A 23081-nucleotide genomic window follows, 5' to 3' on the forward strand; every position below is an offset into this window, starting at 1 on the left:
ACAAAGAATACTGAACAAAACTAAACTAAAAACAATAATTTAATTCCTTAAACATGTCAAATATGATTCAAATAAACTACATAAAGGAAATATCTATAACATTTTCTTCAGGTATGAGAGTATGGTTTTTTATAATGATACTGGTTACATAACCAGTGAATGTGTAATGCGCCACTTTTCAATGATGTAAACACGATGTGCACACTGTCACCTTCATTGGAGATTTAGAGTTATTGAATATTGTTAAATCAGATACTTAACATAACGGTCGCATTTGATGATCGAACTGCACAATGAGGTTTTCAAAGTAAATTTACTTTCGAAAACGTCAAATAATGTCTGGCATACCTTGCAAGCTTTTTAATGGGGATATAATAATTATTTTATAAGAGCGCAGCTCTCTGCGCGGCCGAAGGCCGCGTAGAGCGAAGCTCTACTAACCATAACACGTGTGTGAGTTATAGATTCCAATACATTCCAGTACCCCTTGGACTTTGAAATTGTGTCCCGCGGGAAAAGTCTCGCGCCTCCATGTAGGCAGCCATGTTTCAATTCTCGTTATCAGCACGACGAGATTTGAAATTTTCTGTACTAGACGAAATGTGTCATCAGGATACGCTTTAAAATTGCTGTAAGTAGTTTTAATTTACATATATACAAGAACAACGCAATAAATGTACTGGTACAATGTATACTGTGTATGTTCTCAAGCCCACGGCACTGTCAGCAGTGACGTCACAAAACCTGACGCCAAAGATGACGGCACAGATTCGCGCATATTTTTGATAGCATCTGCATCTGATAAAAACAAGATTGAAGTAGACATCTATATTGAACTATTCCATTTGGATTATTTTGAATTCTTTCTAACTATCGATAGTATGTGCATGTCAGTGAAATATTTTATTGTTAATCTCGTAGAAAAATATAGACAATATAAAGTTATGATGTTATAATCTTTTACATGTGGCTGCGCTCTTCTGAGGCTTTGCCTTAAATTCATATTAGAATTGTTTGTTACACATGGCACAGAGTATATTACACATATATAACGACTGTACAATTTAAAAAAATAATAACAAAATTCATATCAATTTATATATAACTAAAATTATATTTGGATATGAAATGATTCAAAGATAACATATAGGACATCATTTTTATTAATAATCTTACCACATTGAACAGTGAACAGGGTTTCTAGTTATAAATATCAGAGTGGAAAACAACGCTATCAAATGGTACCGTGCACAGCAAATATGACCACATTAGGTAAGAAATTGGGCTTTAAGTAAATGTTACTGTTCCGTTTGCTTTGCGTTTGTATTGCACTATATCCACCATTACATTCTTTTATATTCTTTAAAACGAATTCTCTTTTTTTAAATGCAGCTTCGTTATTGTAGGTCATCTCTCATGGTATTTACTGGAACGATCATGGTACCATTTGATTACATGGCGTCCCCAAACTGAATTTATCATTGACATAATAACTAACTTTATTTAAAGTAATGTGCAAATGAATTGAATCGAGACACAATGCAAACTAAAATGGAAACACATAATTTGCATATTTGTCACTCGCCAACTTCAGTAATGACAACAATGCCAACCGCTAAACTTCATAAGCGTAACGTACTGTTAGCGCTACTGTTGTTTTATTTTATATTCAATTTCTCATAGGATGAAACCATAATTCACTTATACAATCCATTGTAACAAATATTACTAATAAATAACACTGCATTCCTCAACACTATTATGTGCGATCAATTATTGCCATAAAAAGATTAACTGGTTAAAGCTACATCATTTCGCGGTGAATGAATAAGTCATTTTTTACGTTTGGAATGACTTTTACAACTGCAGTGACTTTATAGGGTATCGTCACGTAGATAAATAAAACCTATGAGGTCATCTAGAGGTCACTTTATCACCGTTTCCGGGGAAACACAACTTTTTCAAGTCCCATCATAGGAGACTCGAATGCTAGTGACACCACGAAGGATGCAAGGAATGTTAACACCAGTATACCCAAGAAGAATACAACCTGAAATCATGAAAATAACAAATATACAAATCTTTGTCTTGATAGTTATATCACTGTTAACACTTTACGACAATACATGTCCTAATTGATTTACGTCAAAAAATACATCAGTTTCCTAACTAAAGGTTTTATACAATACCTCATTAGTAACAGTCCCCCATTCTTTATATTGCTTGTTATAAGGTTGCCTCCCTTCGTCACTCAAGTGTGTGAGATTATATCTGCTTATATTGTGACAGGATATTACTAGACTGTAGATGTCTAGTAATGTGTTAAATTATTAAATATTAGTATTGTGTTGTAATTAATAAAAGTGGTGAGAATGTATCTTTAATGTTTATGTAGAATGTGCTGATGTCGGCTATTTCAAAGGCTAAAACCTTTGACCTGTGAACTATGTCTTAGTTTTGTATTTTTAATGTATTCATGTGTTGACATGTGACTTGACTCCGGACACTGACTGAACGTACCTATTGCATGATTTTCTGTAAATTATTCTGTTAACTAACCCTGACACTTCTGCCTTTGCTGCCAAAGATGCCACATCATTTTCTATACACGTAGAAGCCAGCGAGACAACATATATACATAAGCCGGATTTGCCCACTTTGAAGTCAGTCCGGATTTGCCCACTTTGAAGTCAGTCAGTCCCTGTCCCTGGCTAGTGGTGTGTGACCCCAGTACTATCATGTGGGGGTATTTTACAACCGATGTAATAAACATATATAAAAGAACCCTTTAGCCTTGTCATTTTTGACACCACCCGGCTACAATATTATAAAGAAAGTAAAAAAAAGAGAGATATGAAAAAATGTGGATTTGCGTTTCGGTATTGCGCTTACTCAAAGAATTATGCAAATCAGCTTGAAGTGTACCCATAAATTAGTTTGAGCTGCTGACTATCTTTCATGTTTGAAATTGTAATGTAAAGATGTGTTTTATATGATCAGTTATAACAGCAAATCAGCTAGAGTTTGACAGGCCATGGCCGGGTAATGTTTTGGCAATCTTAACTAATCTTAATCACTGTATATCTCACCTGGTTCATAATTTAGGTATGACTTGAGTGTAAATCTTACCTGGTTCATAATTTAGGTATGACTTGAGTGTAAATCTTACCTGGTTCATTATTTAGGTATGACTTGAGTATAAATCTCACCTGGTTGATAATTGTTGTATAAGTTGAGTATATAATCTTACCTGGTTTGATTGTTGTATAAGTTGTATATAAGTTGAGTATATAATCTTACCTGGTTGATAATTGTTGTATAAGTTGAGTATATAATCTTACCTGGTTGATAATTGTTGTATAAGTTAGTATATAATCTTACCTGGTTGATAATTGTTGTATAAGTTGAGTATATAATCTTACCTGGTTGATAATTGTTGTATAAGTTGAGTATATAATCTTACCTGGTTCATAATTGATGTATAAGTTGAGTATATAACCTTACCTGGTTGATAATTGTTGTATAAGTTGGGTATTGTGCCGTGCTGACTATGACAGTTATAAACACTAGATGTACGAGATATGCTGCGTACGACAGACGGCTGAGCGGAACGAATGCCTTCCACGACAGCAGAGTATTCACAAAACCTGAAACAAAACTCTTTACAGTGATATGACCAATAAAGAAAGGTTTGAATTTTTATGATTTAAAGTATATAAGTGAAACCAGTATTTCATAGCTATTAAAGGAGAAACAGAAACTAACAACATAAAAAGGTTTCATTTAAGAGTAATTAATTGACAATCATAGACTCAGTGCAACATTTATAAATCAATAGCCGTCAATCAAAATATTTTGATTCTCTATTAGGAGTTTTCTTCATCAAGAAATAATAACAACAATATAGGACCTATCTATATTGGAAGTGTTTTGCAGATTTAACTTTATATGTATTCGTTAAGCGCCAAAGATAACTAAATATGAACCCGTAATACATTTTGCGATTGATAAATAAAAGGACATGATATTAAACGCAAAATACAAAATATTTAATAAATGAAAAATAAACAATATTTTAACAAATGCCTAATCGTCAATTACAAATACCAAACACATGGTAAATTAAAATATGCAATATCAATAATTGCATATGAGACTTACCCCCATTTCCGGTCGCGCATGCGAATATGACCCAACATACGCACGCTCCCCATGCTGCTCTACTAACAGTGTTGTAAAATGAAGCCACCGGTACACTAATAGTCGAACCGGTCATGGCTCCGTATAACCCGTAAAGTATGGAACAGGCAACACCAGCGGCGACCAGCCAACACAGCAGGTTCAACCACTGTAACAATTTATCAAATGTTATAGATTATTGGGAATAAATAAAAGACATAAATCTGCGACAACCGAAAAGCAATAATTATATCACTTCGTGTTTTCTCAGAGCAAAAAAAATATATGCATGTTTCATAGCAACATACATATAGTTTCGTAAATGGATACTTACTACTACATATTGATATGATGTGTTAGGTTTGCACTTACATTGAAAAACAAAACATTAAAAAATAAATAACTAAATATAAAATACTAACACATAATACAAATTTTTGTAAGACGCCCACATTTAAGCACTGAAAAGCCTATGTGAAAAACTGAGATTAGAGCTAACCAATACTTAGATCTAGTGACACTGGACGACGTAATCAACGAGATGTGTATTATTAAAACGGACATTGAAATGGATATGGTATCAGCAGCTGTATAATGAAATATAGATTTTATTTATACAGCTGTCTTACTGGAACCATGTAATATCTACGAAACTTTATAGTCTTATACATATTGTAGCCATATTTGCGTTTTCGCGACACTCCAGGGATTACTTTCAATGTCACAGGTGAAAAAACTGACGATCAAGTTCCTTAAATTCAAGACTACATGGAGATCGACACTCAATTTAATAACAACAAAGACAACTACAGTGTATACCGTTATTCGATTAATTTGATGTACATGTACATGTCAAACTACCTGCATATTTGTGGTCACAACACAGAGCTTTCAAGTATGTTATGGCTATGACATATTCCAGGGCTGATAGTAACACCTGGAATATCGAGGATGACATTTGCAAAAACTTGAAAACAATATTTTAAGTTGTCTACAATACAACCATACCTTGTTGATTTTGAATTTACAATCACACTCTTGGAGAGCGAATCCAGTCATTATACCGATAATGTATGGACTGATCCTGCACCAGGGTTTGCCATAGTACTCTTCGTCGTAGGAGTTAGTCTCGCTAAAACAAAACATGTCAGGTTCTGCAGTTCAACACAAAACTAGTTCTGTTTGTCAATGTGAAATACGTTACTGCTCTTGTAGGTAATATTGACAAATAAACCATTAAAAATTTACTTTCAAATAGTAGCAGTGTAACGTCATTAATATGTAAGAGAATAACATCTTTTTATAAAACAAATGCTTATAATTGACGTGAAATGCACAGTAAAGGAAAGAGTAATGTTTCACGGATTAATGTGTGATGATGAAACACAAAATGTACTGTTCAAATGACCTCAATGCATGCCGCATGATTCAGCCAGTTAGAAATCGTCTCCTATACAATGTCAGAATATAAATGCGCTATACCAATCATTAACTTAACGGAATGTTGTAATCCTCATTTCAAGAATTATTTAGTTCTGTAAACAATCTACATTAAGTGGGTAGTTTTTCTCTATTTCACCTTATGTTTTTGGATAAGCTATTTAAAGTAGTTACTGTTCTAAAAAAATCCTAATTACTTGGGGTTAAAAAAAATCGCATGTTTTTGAGTTATAAAGAATGTTTCTCACTCGATAGAAGCCCCTGGCAATAGAGCTGTGACAATCCACTTGTTATAGGTACTGAGAATTCCTGTAGTTAGAAGTGATGCAAATAATGCTACTACACAAACCACTAAACCAGCGAACTTTTTACTGAAAAAGAAAAAACAACCACCGTCATGAACAAGATAATTTGCAATTAAGGAAATTATGAAGTAAATCCAATCTACAACAGGAACATAAGATTGTCATAAATCATAATTTATGTCAGTCACATAAAACAATTCTTCCATACTTGACAGGGTTAATTCGAGGTTGCTAGGGAAATGGAGGTTGCTAGGGAAATGGAGGTTCCGAGATAACTCTGTCGTTCACCGCGCTAGACAGTGACGTCATCAATACATGCGGCGATCATTTTTACGCACAGCGACATTCATGTCGACTGAATTTTCAACATTGCTCGTTAAAGTATGGGAGAAAAAGAATCAAACATGGGCCTGTCAGGTGGACAGGGATATTTCAACCCTCGTGAAAGATTAACCCTCGGCAAGCCTCGGGTTGACCAGCCAAAATCTTCCACTCGGGTTGAGATATCCCTGTCCACCTAACAGGCCAATGTAAGATTCTATTAGTCTTTTATTCCTCTTCTCCGTATCTTTCGAACATTTTACACCATTATATGATACCATTTGGAAACGACCTATCAAGTTAAAAAATATAACAGTAACCTACTTCAAAGTACTTAAAAGTCGCGAATGTTCTATAGAGGGACAGATTCTATTCACAATCTCAGTTAAGAATGCATTAGTGTAGGATTTACTTAAAATTGTACTTTTCAATGTTCAGGAAAAATCTGTATCTTCCAATTTAGTTTCATTTTGATACCATTAAACATGTACAAATGTGGATATACCTCACAGTGTACCTCACAGTGTATTATTGGAAAGTTCTGTTAAATAACTCACAATGACGCTACACGCAAGGACGATAACTCTATAATTTGCAAAGGAATACAAACCGATAAAGAGGTACCAGTAGTAACGGACTGATGACGAAAAACTGCATATCATTGGACAAGTACCATGACCAGCCCATGCACTGAAACATTTTTACATAAAAATTTTAAATCTCTGGTAAGCAATTGAGTCTTGAAATGACAAGCTATAGGTAGATTTCTTCTGCGCGAAGTTGGGAAGATGTGGGCGTCCTCGGATATGTTTTTGGAAATGTTGAATATGACACATATCAATAAAACAAAACTAAACTTCTCTGTACCATTTTTTCCACGGAGAACAGATTGTTGATATATAAGAGATTTGTCCACCACCATTTCTCACAGTTACTGTCGATTCCATCTTTAGGCCAGACTGGTCCACCATCTCCTCCCATGTATTTAGTGAGATTAGCATCTATCATTAGCACCAGCATGTAAATCGGGGTCAACCTGGGTCAAGGATAAGACAATGCCATTCTTGAAGGCAATATATGTTGTTAAAGGACACCAAAGTAGCAAAACATTCCCTTATATATAAAAATGTGTCTTTTACAGAGGTGTCCTTAATAGTAGATTTGACTCTGGAGATAAGGATCTACATAGGTCAGGTTCAGTAGAGGTCAAATAATCAAACATCAGCATATAGATCGGAGTCAACAACTGTGGTAGATAGAAGACAGTGGCCAATCTCTCCAAGAATTCTTCACAGTGTCCTAATTTCAACTCAGTAAACTGCCCAAGGAAAGTTCACGAAAAAAAAAGTATTTTGCATGTGTACTAAATTCTTTCATATACTAGATTAATTAGCCGTTAATTTGAGGTGAATAAGCGATCAGAGATTGGAAATAAAATATAGATCTACTTGAAGTATTTACCTCCAGAATCTGTGAAAATAAAATAAGGGCCAATTCATTTTGCCGTTTTTCTTAATGTCCTTCATGAACAGGTAGGCTAGCAAAAGACCGCTGAAAAATTAGAAACAAGAAAATATCTTTCATGAAAATAATCTAATACTATTGTAGAGTAATATGTGTAGTCAATTTCTTAAAATAGTTTCTTACTTGAAATTTTTGTAGTCCTACTAAAGTCTGTTATGACAATATGTTTAAAAAATCAGTTTTATTCTTGCCATAATTTACATATTCTTTATTCACAAAATGTCATTGTTAAAGACTGCCATGATCGAAAGATTAAGGGGAACTTTACACAAATTAACTAGAGCAAAAAAGAGAATAAGTATGCTGGAAGCCATTTTGTATACTGCAAACGTAGAAATTTACGCGAATGAGAAATTTACGCTAATTACACGAAGTAAAATTTCTCCCGCGCATAACATTTTGTGTATGTATGAACTTTGTTGTTAAATGTGTAAATTGTATCTATCGCGACAATAACAACACCGCGAATGGTTAACGTATGCATATCGCGAATTTAAACACTCGTGAAAATATATACGTTTGCAGTATCCGTTCTATGAGGAACCATTGATAATACTAACTAAAATATTATAAATGCATTTTCTTACCTCATTGTAAAAAACGTGTCGACCGAAACTAAAGCATTAACTATAGCTTGAAATGTCCATAAATGATAAACTTTATCTGCGTAGCGAAGTGGATTGACTGTAATCAATTACAGATAGTTGAGATTAGGGTTAGACAATAAATAGAATGCCAAGTATTAAATGCGAAATAATATATTTTAATAACACATTTCATACCTACTTTGAACATCTACTTATTTGTCACACGAATGAAGAGGTATGGCGCATATCGGCCAGTTTCGATCTAAAGGCGACCATTTAAAACTCATCAACATGAAATATCATCTGTGGAGTTTAAGGAGTCATGTAAGTGATGCGAGTGTGGATATAACGCAACTATATGATATGCCTAAAATTAAAACAGCTCTTACTCGTAGGCGAAGTGAGTGCGAACATAAAACAATGTCCAAGTATGACCCAGGTGATACTGAGGAACCTCATGCCATTTAGAGCGGTCAGACTGCCCTGGGCCTGGGCTGTACTCAGGATCCGCTCACCATTACTCATCACAGAGAAGGACATCAGCACTTTAGCAATAGTTCCTGCAATCAGCAAAGTATAAAAAAAATGACATTGAATGCTATATCAAGTGGTAGCAATTGAAGAAATTATAGTAATAATAATGTTGTGATATACAGCAGTTTCATTTAAATTAATGGAAATTATCTTGACGTTTTTATTATAAAAAGCTACATATTTTCTTTAAATTAACCACGCATTTTTTATAATAGATAATTATTTATTTTCATTAAAGTAACCTACCCTGATCGTTCTCCTTTACTTTAATAGTTTTCGTCTTGTTTAGCAGACTGGTACTTTCGTTGAGGGAATCCCCTGTGTCATCAACTTTCGTATGGACACTAGAACTGACCTTATTGCCCTCAACATCTTTACGTCTTACAATGATGACGTCATATCCGGTCCCAATGACCATCATTAGACCAACAATACTGCAGATCAATCTGGTGACAAGGAGATTGGGTCCAACGTTATTTTTTTTTTACAATCTTTCGGTCCTTGTTATCGAGCAAGGTGTTTGACCTTGCATCACTCACTATTATACACAAAGGAAAAATAGTTTTGTGTGAAAACCAAAAAACAAAACAAATTGGACCTAGCCCGAGATACCTGGCCCTGTAGACATTATGACAGAAAGATAGCCAGAGTGCAGTAGTACTCGAAAACATGGAATAAGTCGACACCGTTTGGTATCGGGCCAGGTCATCTCCGATTCAGACTGAACCGAGAAACACCACTAACCTTAGTCTATTCAACAAATGAATATTATATCTACCAAATATAGCAATCCGTCGAGATTAAATGTGATTTTCATACTACTAGAAAATGGCGACGACGACGAGGGAAAATTACTGTGTTGATACAATAGGTGCATGCGTGATGTCATTTGTTGAAAAGACCAAGGTAAGTAGCGATTCTCGGTGGTAATATTTTTAAGTAGTCTGAGATGACCTGGCTCGATACCAAATGGTGTCGGCTTATTCCATGTTTTCGAGTACAACTGCGCTCTGGCCCTAAACCAGACATCTATCTGTCATAATGTCCAAGTCTGGTGTCAGGGCCAGAGTATCTCGGGCTATATTGGACCTAATTGATACGTGTTCATTGAAAATTGACACTTTCAAGGAATTTATGTAATAGTCTAAAAAATACAAATACGATTTCACTCCTGTGATGACAAAATATATGCTATTTATTGTTTTCCTTACAAGCTGACGATGGCCTTCGTATCGTACTCCGTTTCCACCTCCGGACAAACCATGCCATTGATCCGTAATGTATTGGAGAACACAGAAAAAGCTTAAAAAGAAACAATAATAAAATATTATGGTAACTTACGAATATTCAATAATTTACCCGTAGGCGAAGTTTGCAACAAACCACTTAAACGCCGTTGAAGTAAGACTTCTATAGGGTGTCGTGTTTCCTTTACGATGTAAAATCAGCTTCTTGTGTTTGTGTGTCATACTAATTTATGTCTTCTTTAGTTTTCTCATCACTGCCGAACACTCAGTTCAGATTATGAATTATTTTGGAATAAGTTTGCAAAAGTTTGCAAAAGTGACGTTTAAATCTACTTAAAACTTCCAAAATTACCAAATTTGTTAAACTTATTTGAAAATTACCTTACCTGTGTTTACAAGTCTATTTGCGTCCTCCACACTGCATCTCCTTGGTATACAGAATCCAAGGTATATTTCAAGTTTTCCCTTTTAAATCAAAATATGGTATAAATGGGTTTACTTTAAGCATTACATTCTTTCTCTTCGTTAATGAAATAATTTAAGACGTTCAGCAGAAAAAAATACATTATTCTATAATCTGCCATTATTTGAAACGGTTCTCTCTGCATTTCAATTAGCTTAAACTTCGTGTGATTTATCATTATGCATATTTTGCCTTTTATCTACACATTCTGAATTAAGATGTGCAAATAAAATAAAGAGATGTTCACATCCAGCTCTGAAACCGATACCAACTAACTGGTGAGTTAATATATATATAAAGTTAGTATATTTCCAAATTAAGAATTTGTAGGCAAATGGTTTGCCTGTAGGTGGTACTATTAGAAAGGTATCTAACACTCGTCTCACATAGGAAAAATTGTATATTGGCTTTAAATGAAAACTAGAGGACTAAGTAATTATATCAAAAATTAAAAGATAGATAAATAAAACCAATGACATACCAGCTGTAGTGAACCTAGACATTGTCTGGCGTGTATCTGGTACTGCGGTCCAGTATCACTGGTAATATTTACATACACCGTCCCCTCCACCGCTACACACTCCTCGTAACCTCCGGTCCAGTATATGTTACCGCTCAGGATGTCACTGGGAGGCTTGGCCATGGCATCAAGCACTGGATAAAAATACAACTATGGGAAAAAACTAACTCTCGTCTCATTTGGATTGACGCAGCGATTCACTAAAGGGATTTATGGCGAGGTTTCAATCTCAATAAAGTCTCGTTTCAACTTGAATTATTGTTTTATTATAAATTACAATATGATAATTGTTTATTTTGTTTATATGAATTTTTTTTGCAATAATTTTAAGAAATTACCTATTAGGCGGGTTTATAAAAAATATCTGCTTCTTACGCTTAGAAGAGAATCACAATTTCACATGTTTACTTTAAACAATTGTAATTTGAATCGCCAGTGTGGCAACAGTTTAGTAACATCGATTTTATTGCTGTTGAAAGCCTGTTGAAGATTTTGAAAATCATAAGGATTTAAGAGTAAAACGAGAACCTTCTGGTTTTATATCTTTAACATTTTGGTGTAGTTTGAAATGTGAAACAATGACAAAAATGCGAATAGAATGTAGCTATTGTTTTAAAAAGAAAACATTTGATATGTTAATATCGTACACAGTTTTACTTATCAAATAAATCAGATATTGCTTTAGCTTGTCTAGTGTGTAGAACAACCATCTTCCAATACAATTACACGTTGTGTCAGATATCTATATTTGATTCACAATAGATCAAAATCAAGTACACCATCATATAATTTTTATTCCATTTTGAACTATGGTACGAACGTTTATAGAGCCGACAGTCACATTTCTTTTTGCTACGCCGCTTGAGACGTAGCAGTAAGAATCGTATGCAAATCACGCCATCTTGCAGGATAGCCATGTAGCAAGAACGCTTGAATCAGACGGATGTTCGATGTACATGTGTTACAAGCATTGCCTGTCAAAACGAATGACGGAAACAGACCTGAATAACTGTTATAGGTAGGCGGTTTCTCTAGCAAGTTATTAGTCATTTAATAATTTCTAATGAATTCTCATATAATACATATACTGTGTAACTGTGGCAATAAATGCATTTAGTTTCATAAGCAATTCACGCCATCTTGCAGAATAAGTATCGCTTTTTCTTTGAAGTAATATTGAAATAAATTACGGAAACAGACTTGAATCTGTCCCGATTCGGACACCATCTTTCTGATAAAACATGGTCGCACAGCGCTTGCATCCATTCGGATTTCAGTGTGGAACAAGCATTCGTGAACTACGAGTGGACACGGAGTGCACGAGGTTTAGACTACAGGTAGACACGGAGTGCTACAAGTAGACACGTAGTGCACAAGATTTAGACTACAGATAGACACGGAGTGCACTACCTGTGAACACGGTGTCCACTACAGGTGGACATCGTGTCCAGGTAAAATATCCACTACATCCAGACCATAGACAGACTAGATGATGTGCAACAGAGATATGAGAAAATATGTATTTACTCTGCAGTCTATATGGACTTTGACAGATAGAAATATTTATTGCGATCAGAAACATGATATTTATTGCAACATAAAAATTGCCGTTAATTACTGGAAATCATTCGTACTGTAATGTTTATTTGAATAGATACATATGAAGTAAATTTTTCAATATATATCATACAATTTGATTTATAAATAAGGACGTTTATTAGAAGTTAAAAAAGCAAATTAACTGCGTTGCAAATTAACTGCGTACGGTAAACCACGTTCTGGTTATGTCTCATCAATGGATAGTTCAAGTCCGCATTTTCCCAGTAGAAACTATTTTTCTTAGCTAGTGATATGTAGTTTAAAGATGAAATTCTTTTTCGAACGCATAAAGTGATGAACCTTGCGTGGAGTAAGATTTTCAGTGTAAGCAATTCGTCGCCAAAGAGATATTTTGTTCGGCAAAATATTTTGATTAAAAAGAATATGTTGATGGGCATAATAAAAGCAAGGACATATAAGGTCACATGCCTGATAACAAATCAAACAGACAGAATCAAAATAAATCCAACTTCTACCCATTTAAACAGAAGATTCATAGTTGTTGATTAGATTCTGAATTTGTCACAATTATTTTAATTCTAGAAACCTTGATAATTTGAAATATCCTATTCTGACCTTCTTTTACAAACCGCGTGAGTTACGTGATAACAATGTATGATCCATACATGCCTACTCGAAAGGTAGACCCCTAGGCTAGGACTGCAGTTGCCATGGTCACTTGGACTTCATACTGTTCCATCAACCACATGGGTATGATAATCTAAATTACCTAACATTGATCAGAGTGGGGTCAGGGGCCTGGGACCTTCTTTGGACACCCTTCAATATGTTCAGTCAAGTGTATCACAGACTAACAACACCTGTATACATGTAGTACCTTATCCCAACCCCAGGAGGTCCATTTATAGCGTGCTGTACTTAGGTGGCAGCCTCTCTACATACATACATTGTACTTATCACACAAATACGTACAGTTACACAAAAATGCTAGTCAAAAGGTAGTTCCGCTAAATCTGCCTATATTATTAGGCTTTTTTTTTTTTTTTCTGCCTAAATATATATATTAAAAAAAAAAAAAAAACCTAATAATATAGGCAGGTTTAGCGGACTAGTCAATAGGGATATGTGTTTTAACTGGTAGTGCATTTTAATTTATTTGATAATGAAGCTTTACATATTAAAATTAAAAATAATATAAATACAAAGTGTATACAATCAACTAAAACATTTATTTCAAGATTATTGGAATATCATATTTCATCCAATATCTTTTCATTAATTTAATTTTTTACACTGGCCTTTTACATATATCAGAAACCTGATTGTCATGGCTATGTATATAAAATACCATATTACAATCTTGAATAAGTACCTAATCTAAATTAATTTTGATTATAATATATGCATGTATTATTGGTAAATTCAAGGTTGTGAGAGACATGCTTGATTTACGCATTGTACAACTCCCGTCAGCTCCGCTTCACGACTTCCTGCCATGACAATAATTGAGGTGTATTTAGCATCACTTACTATATGTTTTGCCAGCTAAGGGTTTTTACCATCATCCCACATCTAAAGGTATAATAATCTAAATTACCTAACATTGGTCATAGTGGGCTAGGTGGTCAGGGGCCTGGGGCCTTCTTTGGGCACCCTTCAATATGTTCAGTCAAGTGTATCACATACTAACAACACCTGTATATATGTAGTACCTTATCCCAACCCTAGGGGGTCCATTTATAGCATGCTGTACCTAGGTGGCAGCCTCTTTACATATTACATATATTGAACTCATCACACAAATACGTACAGTTATACAACAATGCTAGTCAATAGGGATATGTGTTTTAACTGGTAGTGCATTTTAATTTATTTGATAATGAAGCTTTATAAATTAAAATTAAAAATAATCTAAATACTAAGTGTATAATTAACTAAAATATTTATTTCAAGATTATTGGAATATCATATTTCATCCGATATCTTTTCATTAATTTATTTTTTTTTTACACTGGCTTTTTACATATATCAGAAACCTGATTATCATGACTATGTACATAAAATACCATATTACAATGATGAATAAGTACCTAATTTAAATTAATTTTGATTATAATATATACATGTATTATTGGTAAATTCAATGTTGTGACAGGCATGCTTGATTTACGCATTGTACAGCTCCCGTCAGCTCCACTTCATGGCTGCCTGTCATGACAATAATTGTGACAATAATTGAGGTGTGTTCAGCATCACTTACTATATGTTTTGGCAGCTAGTCATCCCAATCCCCAATCTACCCCCCCCCCCCCCCCCCACTCGGGAAACGGTGTTCATGTTTACCCAGGCTCTACAACAAGCAATGTACAAGTATCTAATAAGAATGGTACTTATGATTTTTAAACGGTAAAGTATATTTGTTTGTCTTAACAAACTTCCATAGAAACAATTCTAAAATCACATATTATATAAAGATACTGCCCCGTTCTCATAAAGCCGTGCAAACACAGAAGGCAACGATTCTGCCCTCTGGCCATCTATCGATGGTCACATTGAGGCACCTGTATAGCTGGATACTGTGGCTTACCTGTATACTTGACAAGTTATAATTATTGGACCATGACGCAATATACGGTCAAGATAACTTGCGGAGTTGGGATCATAAACATATTGTGTGTACCGGTAATTAAGAATCAAAACAAGCTGAATTGGGTACTTGCTATTTTTACGTACAATACTTTTAGAACTTAAAATAGCAAGAAAAATATTATAAAAGTGTATATATTTTAATGAAAGACGATCTACAAGGGTATCGCTAGACAACTGATTGATAGGCACCAAATCTTTTTATTTAAAAGCTATGTATTACATGTACCCGGTATATGATTGTATTACTGATAGCTTATCATAAAAAAAAATGTCTCAAAAGCACATTAGGACTGGTTTTTGCTGCAATTTAAAGTTGTTTTTTGACTTGTGAAAATTCTTGTATTTACTATTTCATGTAGATGATATATATATATTTAATGCAATTTTACCCATGAAACATTTACTTTTGAAAACGTAATATAGACAATTTAAGATATGAAATGGAAACTAATGATATAAAATTAAATAGACATATACTTAATGAATATAAATTAATCTTTATTACTTTTGCAGTGAAAAGGTTTTATTCATATATACTAAAAAAAACATCGTATTATATAGTTATGTATACTGTACATTAAATTGTAGATGTTGTAATTAAAAAAAATAAACACTTAAAAGTTATGATTATGTATTATTTCAAATTGAAGAACTTATTCTTCCCCGATCCCTAACTGTAACGCATCACCTTGTCTGTCTAGGTCTCAATGTACCTGGACACGATGTCCACCTGTAGTGGACACCGTGTTCACACGTAGTGCACTCCGTGTCTACCTGTAGTCTAAATCTTGTGCACTCCGTGTCTACCTGTAGTCTAAACCTCGTGCACTCCGTGTCTACCTGTAGTCTAAACCTCGTGCACTCCGTGTGCACAAGGGTGTAACCTTTAGTCTACTACCAACTGTAATTTGTTGTATCATGATGTATAGTTTTGAAATGTGTTTTTCATTACACTTATGAACTTATTTTCTTGTTGTGTTATCTTTTATCACTGTTTCCATCCTCTGAAGATGCTCCTTATTCCGGAAGCGGAAGAGCGCAATACGGAAAGAATCTCCCCCTCATCCGAGCTTTAGTGACGGATGAGGGTGATTCTTATGTATCAGGCTGAGGGAATAAGGTTTCTTTGCCCTCCCTTGGGCCCTGCCCTTGATGTAAACAGTGTTTTTACTTTGAAGTATGGCGATCTTGTGCGTGTCTGACCAGATATAGACCCATCTCATTTGCATATTTTTGAGGTTACGTTGGCTTGGATACAGGAATGCTCCTTATTCCGGAAGCGGAAGAGCGCAATACGGAAAGAATCTCCCCCTCATCCGAGCTTTAGTGACGGATGAGGGTGATTCTTCTGTATCAGCCTGAGGCTGAGGGAATAAGGTTTCTTTTTGAGCATGGAAACTGTATTCTCGAAATATTTTTTGTCATAATGGATTATATAACTAGAATTTTGCATTAATGTATATACAGTATTATGTACCTAACCGCGCATTGCTTACAATCAACTAGGCATCGATTTTAGGGTCGTACACTTACAAATGTACGTACATATGCAATAAAGATTGAACATTTTAATTCATGTTTCGTCATTTGCAGTACTCTCAATATATAGTTCATGCATATATTAAAGATCTAGAAAATAAAGATATTTCACTTCCAGTTATTTATATTCAAATTAAATGTATATCCATTATGCATGATCATTTATGACAACAACAGTGAAGACAGCGAAGAACTTTAAAAACAAATTTAAAACAATTATATGGTCACATTTCACATCAAGCAACTTCTATTAACAGTACTACAGTCGAGACTGTCTGAGCGACCCCCTGTATGTAGCGACTCCCTGTCTTATGTGATCTTACTTGAGACCCCCCAACGTATTTTGCTATATAATGGGTCTGTTTTAAACGAATCCCTGTCTTACGGGACAAGCGACCATGTTTTTACAATCCAAACATCACAAAAAGTCTGTCTTTAGCGACTTTTCATTCGCCTGAGGCCATAATTATGATAGATAAAGAGGTGTGAACATCGAACTAAACATCGACTGTAGACTACGAGAAGAGTACAGTACATTTCTCTGTAACCAGTTTTGACGGATCATGAAAGATCGTTTTTTTCCACAAAATTTTGCCTTAATCTATAAAAAAAGGCTAGATATCATTCAGATATCTCTCAATACCACACAATGGTAAACATTGACATTTAATAACAGAACACATTAAATAAATCGGCATGTTTTATTTTGCCTACCGTATCATCCTATGGCTTGGCGTGGGTGACTCTCTTCTTGTTTTGTACATGGCATTTACGACCAAACATAATTTCGTTCCTTGATATGAGTAAACAGTCATTATAACTGCCATCCCTTAATCAGAAACCCTATATTTTCTTCAAAAGTTTCATAACACCAAAAAGTATTTTAAAAACAAATGCACTCGACTTGGGCTTGTGTAATGGCCGCCAATTGGTAGCAGTGAAAAGTAGATTTGTAAAATTCAGCAAAATAAAGCCAAGGTTTTAAAATGGTACCTCTACTATACAGTAGTAATGTTTTTTAATTAACATCTGCAATTGTTTTGTAATGGTTGTTTTCTGACAAGTGTGATTTTTGCATTTTTTCTCAAGCCTGAAAAACCATGACACACAAATATTTTTTTTTAATTGCAAAAAAAAGAAGAGATTTTTAACCCAAAATTGCACCCCCTCCACATAGATTTTTTTTCTTGAACAAAGTTTATAACCAAGCATCAATGTATGTCTGCTTGTAATTTATAACTAGATCTTAATGATTTTTAATTAAAAAAAATCATTTTTTTATATTATTTTTGTTTTGTTTTAAAAAAAAATCAAGTAATTGATATATTTATAATGAAGAATAAATTTACAGACAATTGAAGACAGTTTTTTGTACAGTGATGTTGCGGATGAACTTGGACTGCCTTAAGTGACTCCCTGTCTTATGTGACTTTTTGTGATGGTCCCTTGGAAAGTCACATAAGACAGTCTCGACTGTAGTTATAAACAAATTAATTATCCATACAATGTACTGGTCAAAAAGAACCATATCACAGTTACATTTAACATTGGTTTGAAGTTGAAAGGAGGAATGCATCATATCAATCTGTAAACTAATTCATTCCAACGTAATTGATATGAATGCATATTGTAAACATCAAAACTTTCAACGTAACGTGAAACTTAGTGTTAACGGGCACAGGTAAGTTCGGTATAAAGTTAATATCCCTCCCAAGATGCTGTTAATTACAGATGAACTCTGCCCGTGGGCAGACGGTGTGTTTCCCATTTGCCCACTTTCTAGAGAACAAAGAAAAGTGTTGGTATAGGAGAACAAAGGAAAACCAATTATAGTCAGTTCTATATAAATTTTTACCTGTGATTACCTGTGTTCGTTTACCAGTCTTCCTGTAGTTTGTCAAAAGTCATGGAAAAGAGAGATACCAATATTTACAGTACAGTACTATATATATTTTTTGCATTTGACAGACAAATATGCACAATATTCAGCCAGTGTCTCTCTGTCTCCATAAAAATTCATTTCATTGTTTGGTTTATTAGCTTACCTGGCCCGAAGGGCCGGTGAGCTTATGTCATGGCGCGGCGTCCGTCGTCCGTCCGTCCGTCCGTCCGTCAACATTTCCTTTAAATCGCTACTACTCATAGAGTTCTGCATGGATTGTAACCAAATTTGGCCACAAACATCCTTGGGGGAAGGGGAACAGAACTTGTATAAATTTTGGCTCTGACCCCCCGGGGCAGGAGGGGCGGGGCCCAATAGGGGAAATAGAGGTAAATCCTATAAATCGCTACTTGTCCTAGAGTTCTGCATGGATTGTAACCAAATTTGACCACAAACATCCTTGGGGGAGGGGAAACAGAACTTGTATAAATTTTGGCTCTGGTCCCCCAGGGGCAGGAGGGGCAGGGCCCAATAGGGGTAATAGAGGTAAATCCTTTAAATCGCTACTTGTCCTAGAGTTCTTCATGTATTGTAACCAAATTTGGCCACAAACATCCTTGGGGGAAGGGGAACAGAACTTGTATAAATTTTGACTCTGGTCCCCTGGGGGCAGGAGGGGCGGGGCCCAATAGGGGAAATAGAGGTAAATCCTTTAAATCGCTACTAGTCATAGAGTTCTGAATGGAATGTAACCAAATTTGGCCACAAACATCCTTGGGGTAAGGGGAACAGAACTTGTATAAATTTTGGCTCTGGTCCCCCGGGGGCAGGAGGGGCGGGGCCCAATAGGGGAAATAGAGGTAAATCCTTTAAATCGCTACTAGTCATAGAGTTCTGAATGGAATCTAACTAAATTTGGCCACAAACATCCTTGGGGGAAGGGGAACAGAACTTGTATAAATTTTGGCTCTGATCCCCCGGGTCAGGAGGGGCGGGGCCCAATAGGGGAAATAGAGGTAAATCCTTTAAATCGCTACTTGTCGTAGAGTTCTGAATGGAATGTAACTAAATTTGGCCACAAACATCCTTGGGGGAAGGGGAACAGAACTTGTATAAATTTTGGCTCTGACCCCCCGGGGGCAGGAGGGGCGGGGCCCAATAGGGGTAATAAAGGTAAATCCTTTAAATCGCTTCTCGTCATAGAGTTCTGAATGGAATGTAACCAAATTTGGCCACAAACATCCTTTGGGGAAGGGGAACAGAACTTGTATAAATTTTGGCTCTGGTCCCCCGGGGGCAGGAGGGGCGGGGCCCAATAGGGGAAATAGAGGTAAATCCTTTATATCGCTACTTGTAATAGAGTTCTACATGAATTGTAACCAAATTCGGCCACAAACATCCTTGGGGGAAGGGGAACAGAACTTGTGTAAATTTTGACTCTGGTCCCCCGGGGGCAGGAGGGGCGGGGCCCAATAGGGGTAATAGAGGTAAATCCTTTAAATCGCTACTAGTCATAGAGTTCTGAATGGAATGTAACTAAATTTGGCCACAAACATCCTTGGGGGAAGGGGAACAGAACTTGTATAAATTTTGGCTCTGATCCCCGGGGTCAGGAGGGGCGGGGCCCAATAGGGGAAATAGAGGTAAATCCTTTAAATCGCTACTTGTCGTAGAGTTCTGAATGGAATGTAACTAAATTTGGCAACAAACATCCTTGGGGGAAGGGAAACAGAACCTGTTTAAATTTTGGCTCTGACCCCCCGGGGGCAGGAGGGGCGGGGCCCAATAGGGGTAATAAAGGTAAATCCTTTAAATCGCTTCTCGTCATAGAGCTCTGAATGGAATGTAACCAAATTTGGCCACAAACATCCTTGGGGGAAGGGGAACAGAACTTGTATAAATTTTGGCTCTGGTCCCCCGGGGGCAGGAGGGGCGGGGCCCAATAGGGGAAATAGAGGTAAATCCTTTATATCGCTACTTGTAATAGAGTTCTACATGAATTGTAACCAAATTCGGCCACAAACATCCTTGGGGGAAGGGGAACAGAACTTGTGTAAATTTTGACTCTGGTCCCCCTGGGGCAGGAGGGGCGGGGCCCAATAGGGGTAATAGAGGTAAATCCTTTAAATCGCTACTAGTCATAGAGTTCTGAATGGAATGTAACCAAATTTAACCACAAACATCCTTGGGGGAGGGGGAACAGACCTTGTATAAATTTTGGCTCTGACCCCCCGGGGCAGGAGGGGCGGGGCCCAATAGGGGAAATAGAGGTAAATCCTTTAAATCTCTACTTGTCCTAGAGCTCTACATGAATTGTAACCAAATTTGGCCACAAACATCCTTGGGGTAAGGGGAACAGAACTTGCATAAATTTTGGCTCTGATCCCCCAGGGGCAGGAGGGGCGGGGCCCAATAGGGGAAATAGAGGTAAATCCTTTTAATCGCTACTAGTCATAGAGTTCTGAATGGAATGTAACCAAATTTGGCCACAAACATCCTTTTGGGAAGGGGAACAGAACTTGTATAAATTTTGGCTCTGGTCCCCCGGGGGCAGGAGGGGCGAGGGGTAATAGAGGTAAATCCTTTAAATCGCTACTAGTCATAGAGTTCTGAATGGAATGTAACCAAATTTGGCCACAAGCATCCTTTGGGAAAAGGGGAACAGAACTTGTATAAATTTTGGCTCTGACCCCCCGGGGGCAGGAGGGGCAGGGCCCAATAGGGGAAATAGAGGTAAATCCTTTAAATCGCTACTAGTCATAGAGTTCTGCATGGATTGTAACCAAATTTGGCCACAAACATCCTTGGGTGAAGGGGAACAGAACTTGTATAAATTTTGACTCTGGCCCCCCGAGGGCAGGAGGGGCGGATCCTAATAGGGGTAATAGAGGTAAATCCCATAAATCGCTACTTGTCCTAGAGTTTTGCATGGATTGCAACCAAATTTAGCCATAAACATCCTTGGGGGAAGGGGAACAGAACTTGTATAAATTTTGGCTCTGACCCCCTGGGGGCAGGAGGGGTGGGGCCCAATAGGGGATTTAGAGGTTAATATTAAAATTCCTTCAGAAAAAAAACAATGAACCTGTATTCAGAACATTACTTGGCATTACAAACCAGGTGAGCGATACAGGCCCTCTGAGCCTCTTGTTTATCATGTTGGATAGTTAAATGGAGAACATATGTTGCATAGAATAAAGACAAAATTGCATCCAAATTTTAGGAGAAGTGTCACAAAAAGAGCAAGTTTTTTTCCAAACTGTTGCAATTTCAAGAATTACTAAGTATGAGATATTAATTAATAAATTAGATATACTTTCTAGTCAGAATGTTACCCTGCGAAAAGTGTAACCCTCAAAACATATGCATTTGAATTAGCATATGTACATTACTTTTATGACACTATACAAAACATAGGCATTTCTAAATATAGACTTCTGAAGATTGCGTTTTGTTTGAGAGAATGTGAATGTCATTGAACAGTATGCTATAACTGAAGAACAATGATAATCATCAACATTTCTGTCATTGTGGGAAATTGTTCAGCGTTTTCCTGATTTTGAAATTCCGTTAAACTATCAGAAACATATATTTCACGTGTATTTGTTTCTGAAATTATATTAACGGTAAATCTCTGGTTATTCCGAACCAGCGGATAGTTCGAACACGCAAATTTTTCCGGAAAAACAGTTGTTTTTTTTTTTTTGTTTTTTTTTATGAACGTTATGTAATATTTGTGTTGGCAAATCGGCGCCTTAAAAATGACAATATACTGCAGTATATTTCAGTAGAATTGTCAAAAAGATAGTTTGTAATGAAAAGAGGCGTAAACATAAACTATTTGTGTAAGAAATGTTGGAATATAGAATGTGGAATATATATGTGGAATTTCTTATAAATTCCACTATGTACCTCAAAATTGATTGAACTACAACTACTAGCATTTAGTAATCATTTATGTGTTTATATGTACAACGTACATGTATTTTAATGTAGTTGTACATGTATGTATATATATATGTGATTGTCAAAAAGATTGAAAGGACTTTTGAAGTTAGGACCAAATATTGATTTTACGTCAATTAATTCAAGAAATCAAAAACATCTCCGAGATAACAAAAAGAGTAACAAATTGAGAGATTTTCATGTAAAATAATGTTCATACATGCACATGTTATACAAAAATGATACCCTTATGTTCACATACGGTAGCACAGGTGAAATTCACAGGTAATACACAGGTAAATACAGGTTAACGTCTCTGAAATAGACTATAATCCTTGTCACAACATTCTGCTACTTAACAGATTATAAAAAGTGGACAAATGGAG

At 35.8% G+C, this 23081-nt stretch overlaps 1 protein-coding gene across 1 annotated transcript; it reads right to left on the minus strand.

Moving 5' to 3' along the window:
• Window positions 1-21: 21 nt before the first annotated feature.
• LOC138320582 (nose resistant to fluoxetine protein 6-like) lies at window positions 22-12092 on the minus strand. Its single transcript, XM_069263656.1, has 15 exons — window positions 11941-12092; window positions 11082-11254; window positions 10524-10602; window positions 10102-10192; window positions 9137-9336; window positions 8746-8916; window positions 8357-8453; window positions 7707-7796; window positions 7113-7281; window positions 6856-6935; window positions 5868-5990; window positions 5188-5311; window positions 4162-4348; window positions 3505-3647; window positions 22-2050 (listed from the first exon to the last, which is right to left on the minus strand). The coding sequence occupies exons 1-15, from the start codon at window positions 12035-12037 to the stop codon at window positions 1934-1936; spliced, it is 1941 nt and encodes a 646-aa protein (XP_069119757.1). The 5' UTR covers window positions 12038-12092; the 3' UTR covers window positions 22-1933.
• Window positions 12093-23081: the final 10989 nt, after the last annotated feature.

Source organism: Argopecten irradians, chromosome 1, assembly GCF_041381155.1.
Source record: "Argopecten irradians isolate NY chromosome 1, Ai_NY, whole genome shotgun sequence".
Classification (NCBI taxonomy): Eukaryota; Metazoa; Mollusca; class Bivalvia; order Pectinida; family Pectinidae; genus Argopecten; species Argopecten irradians.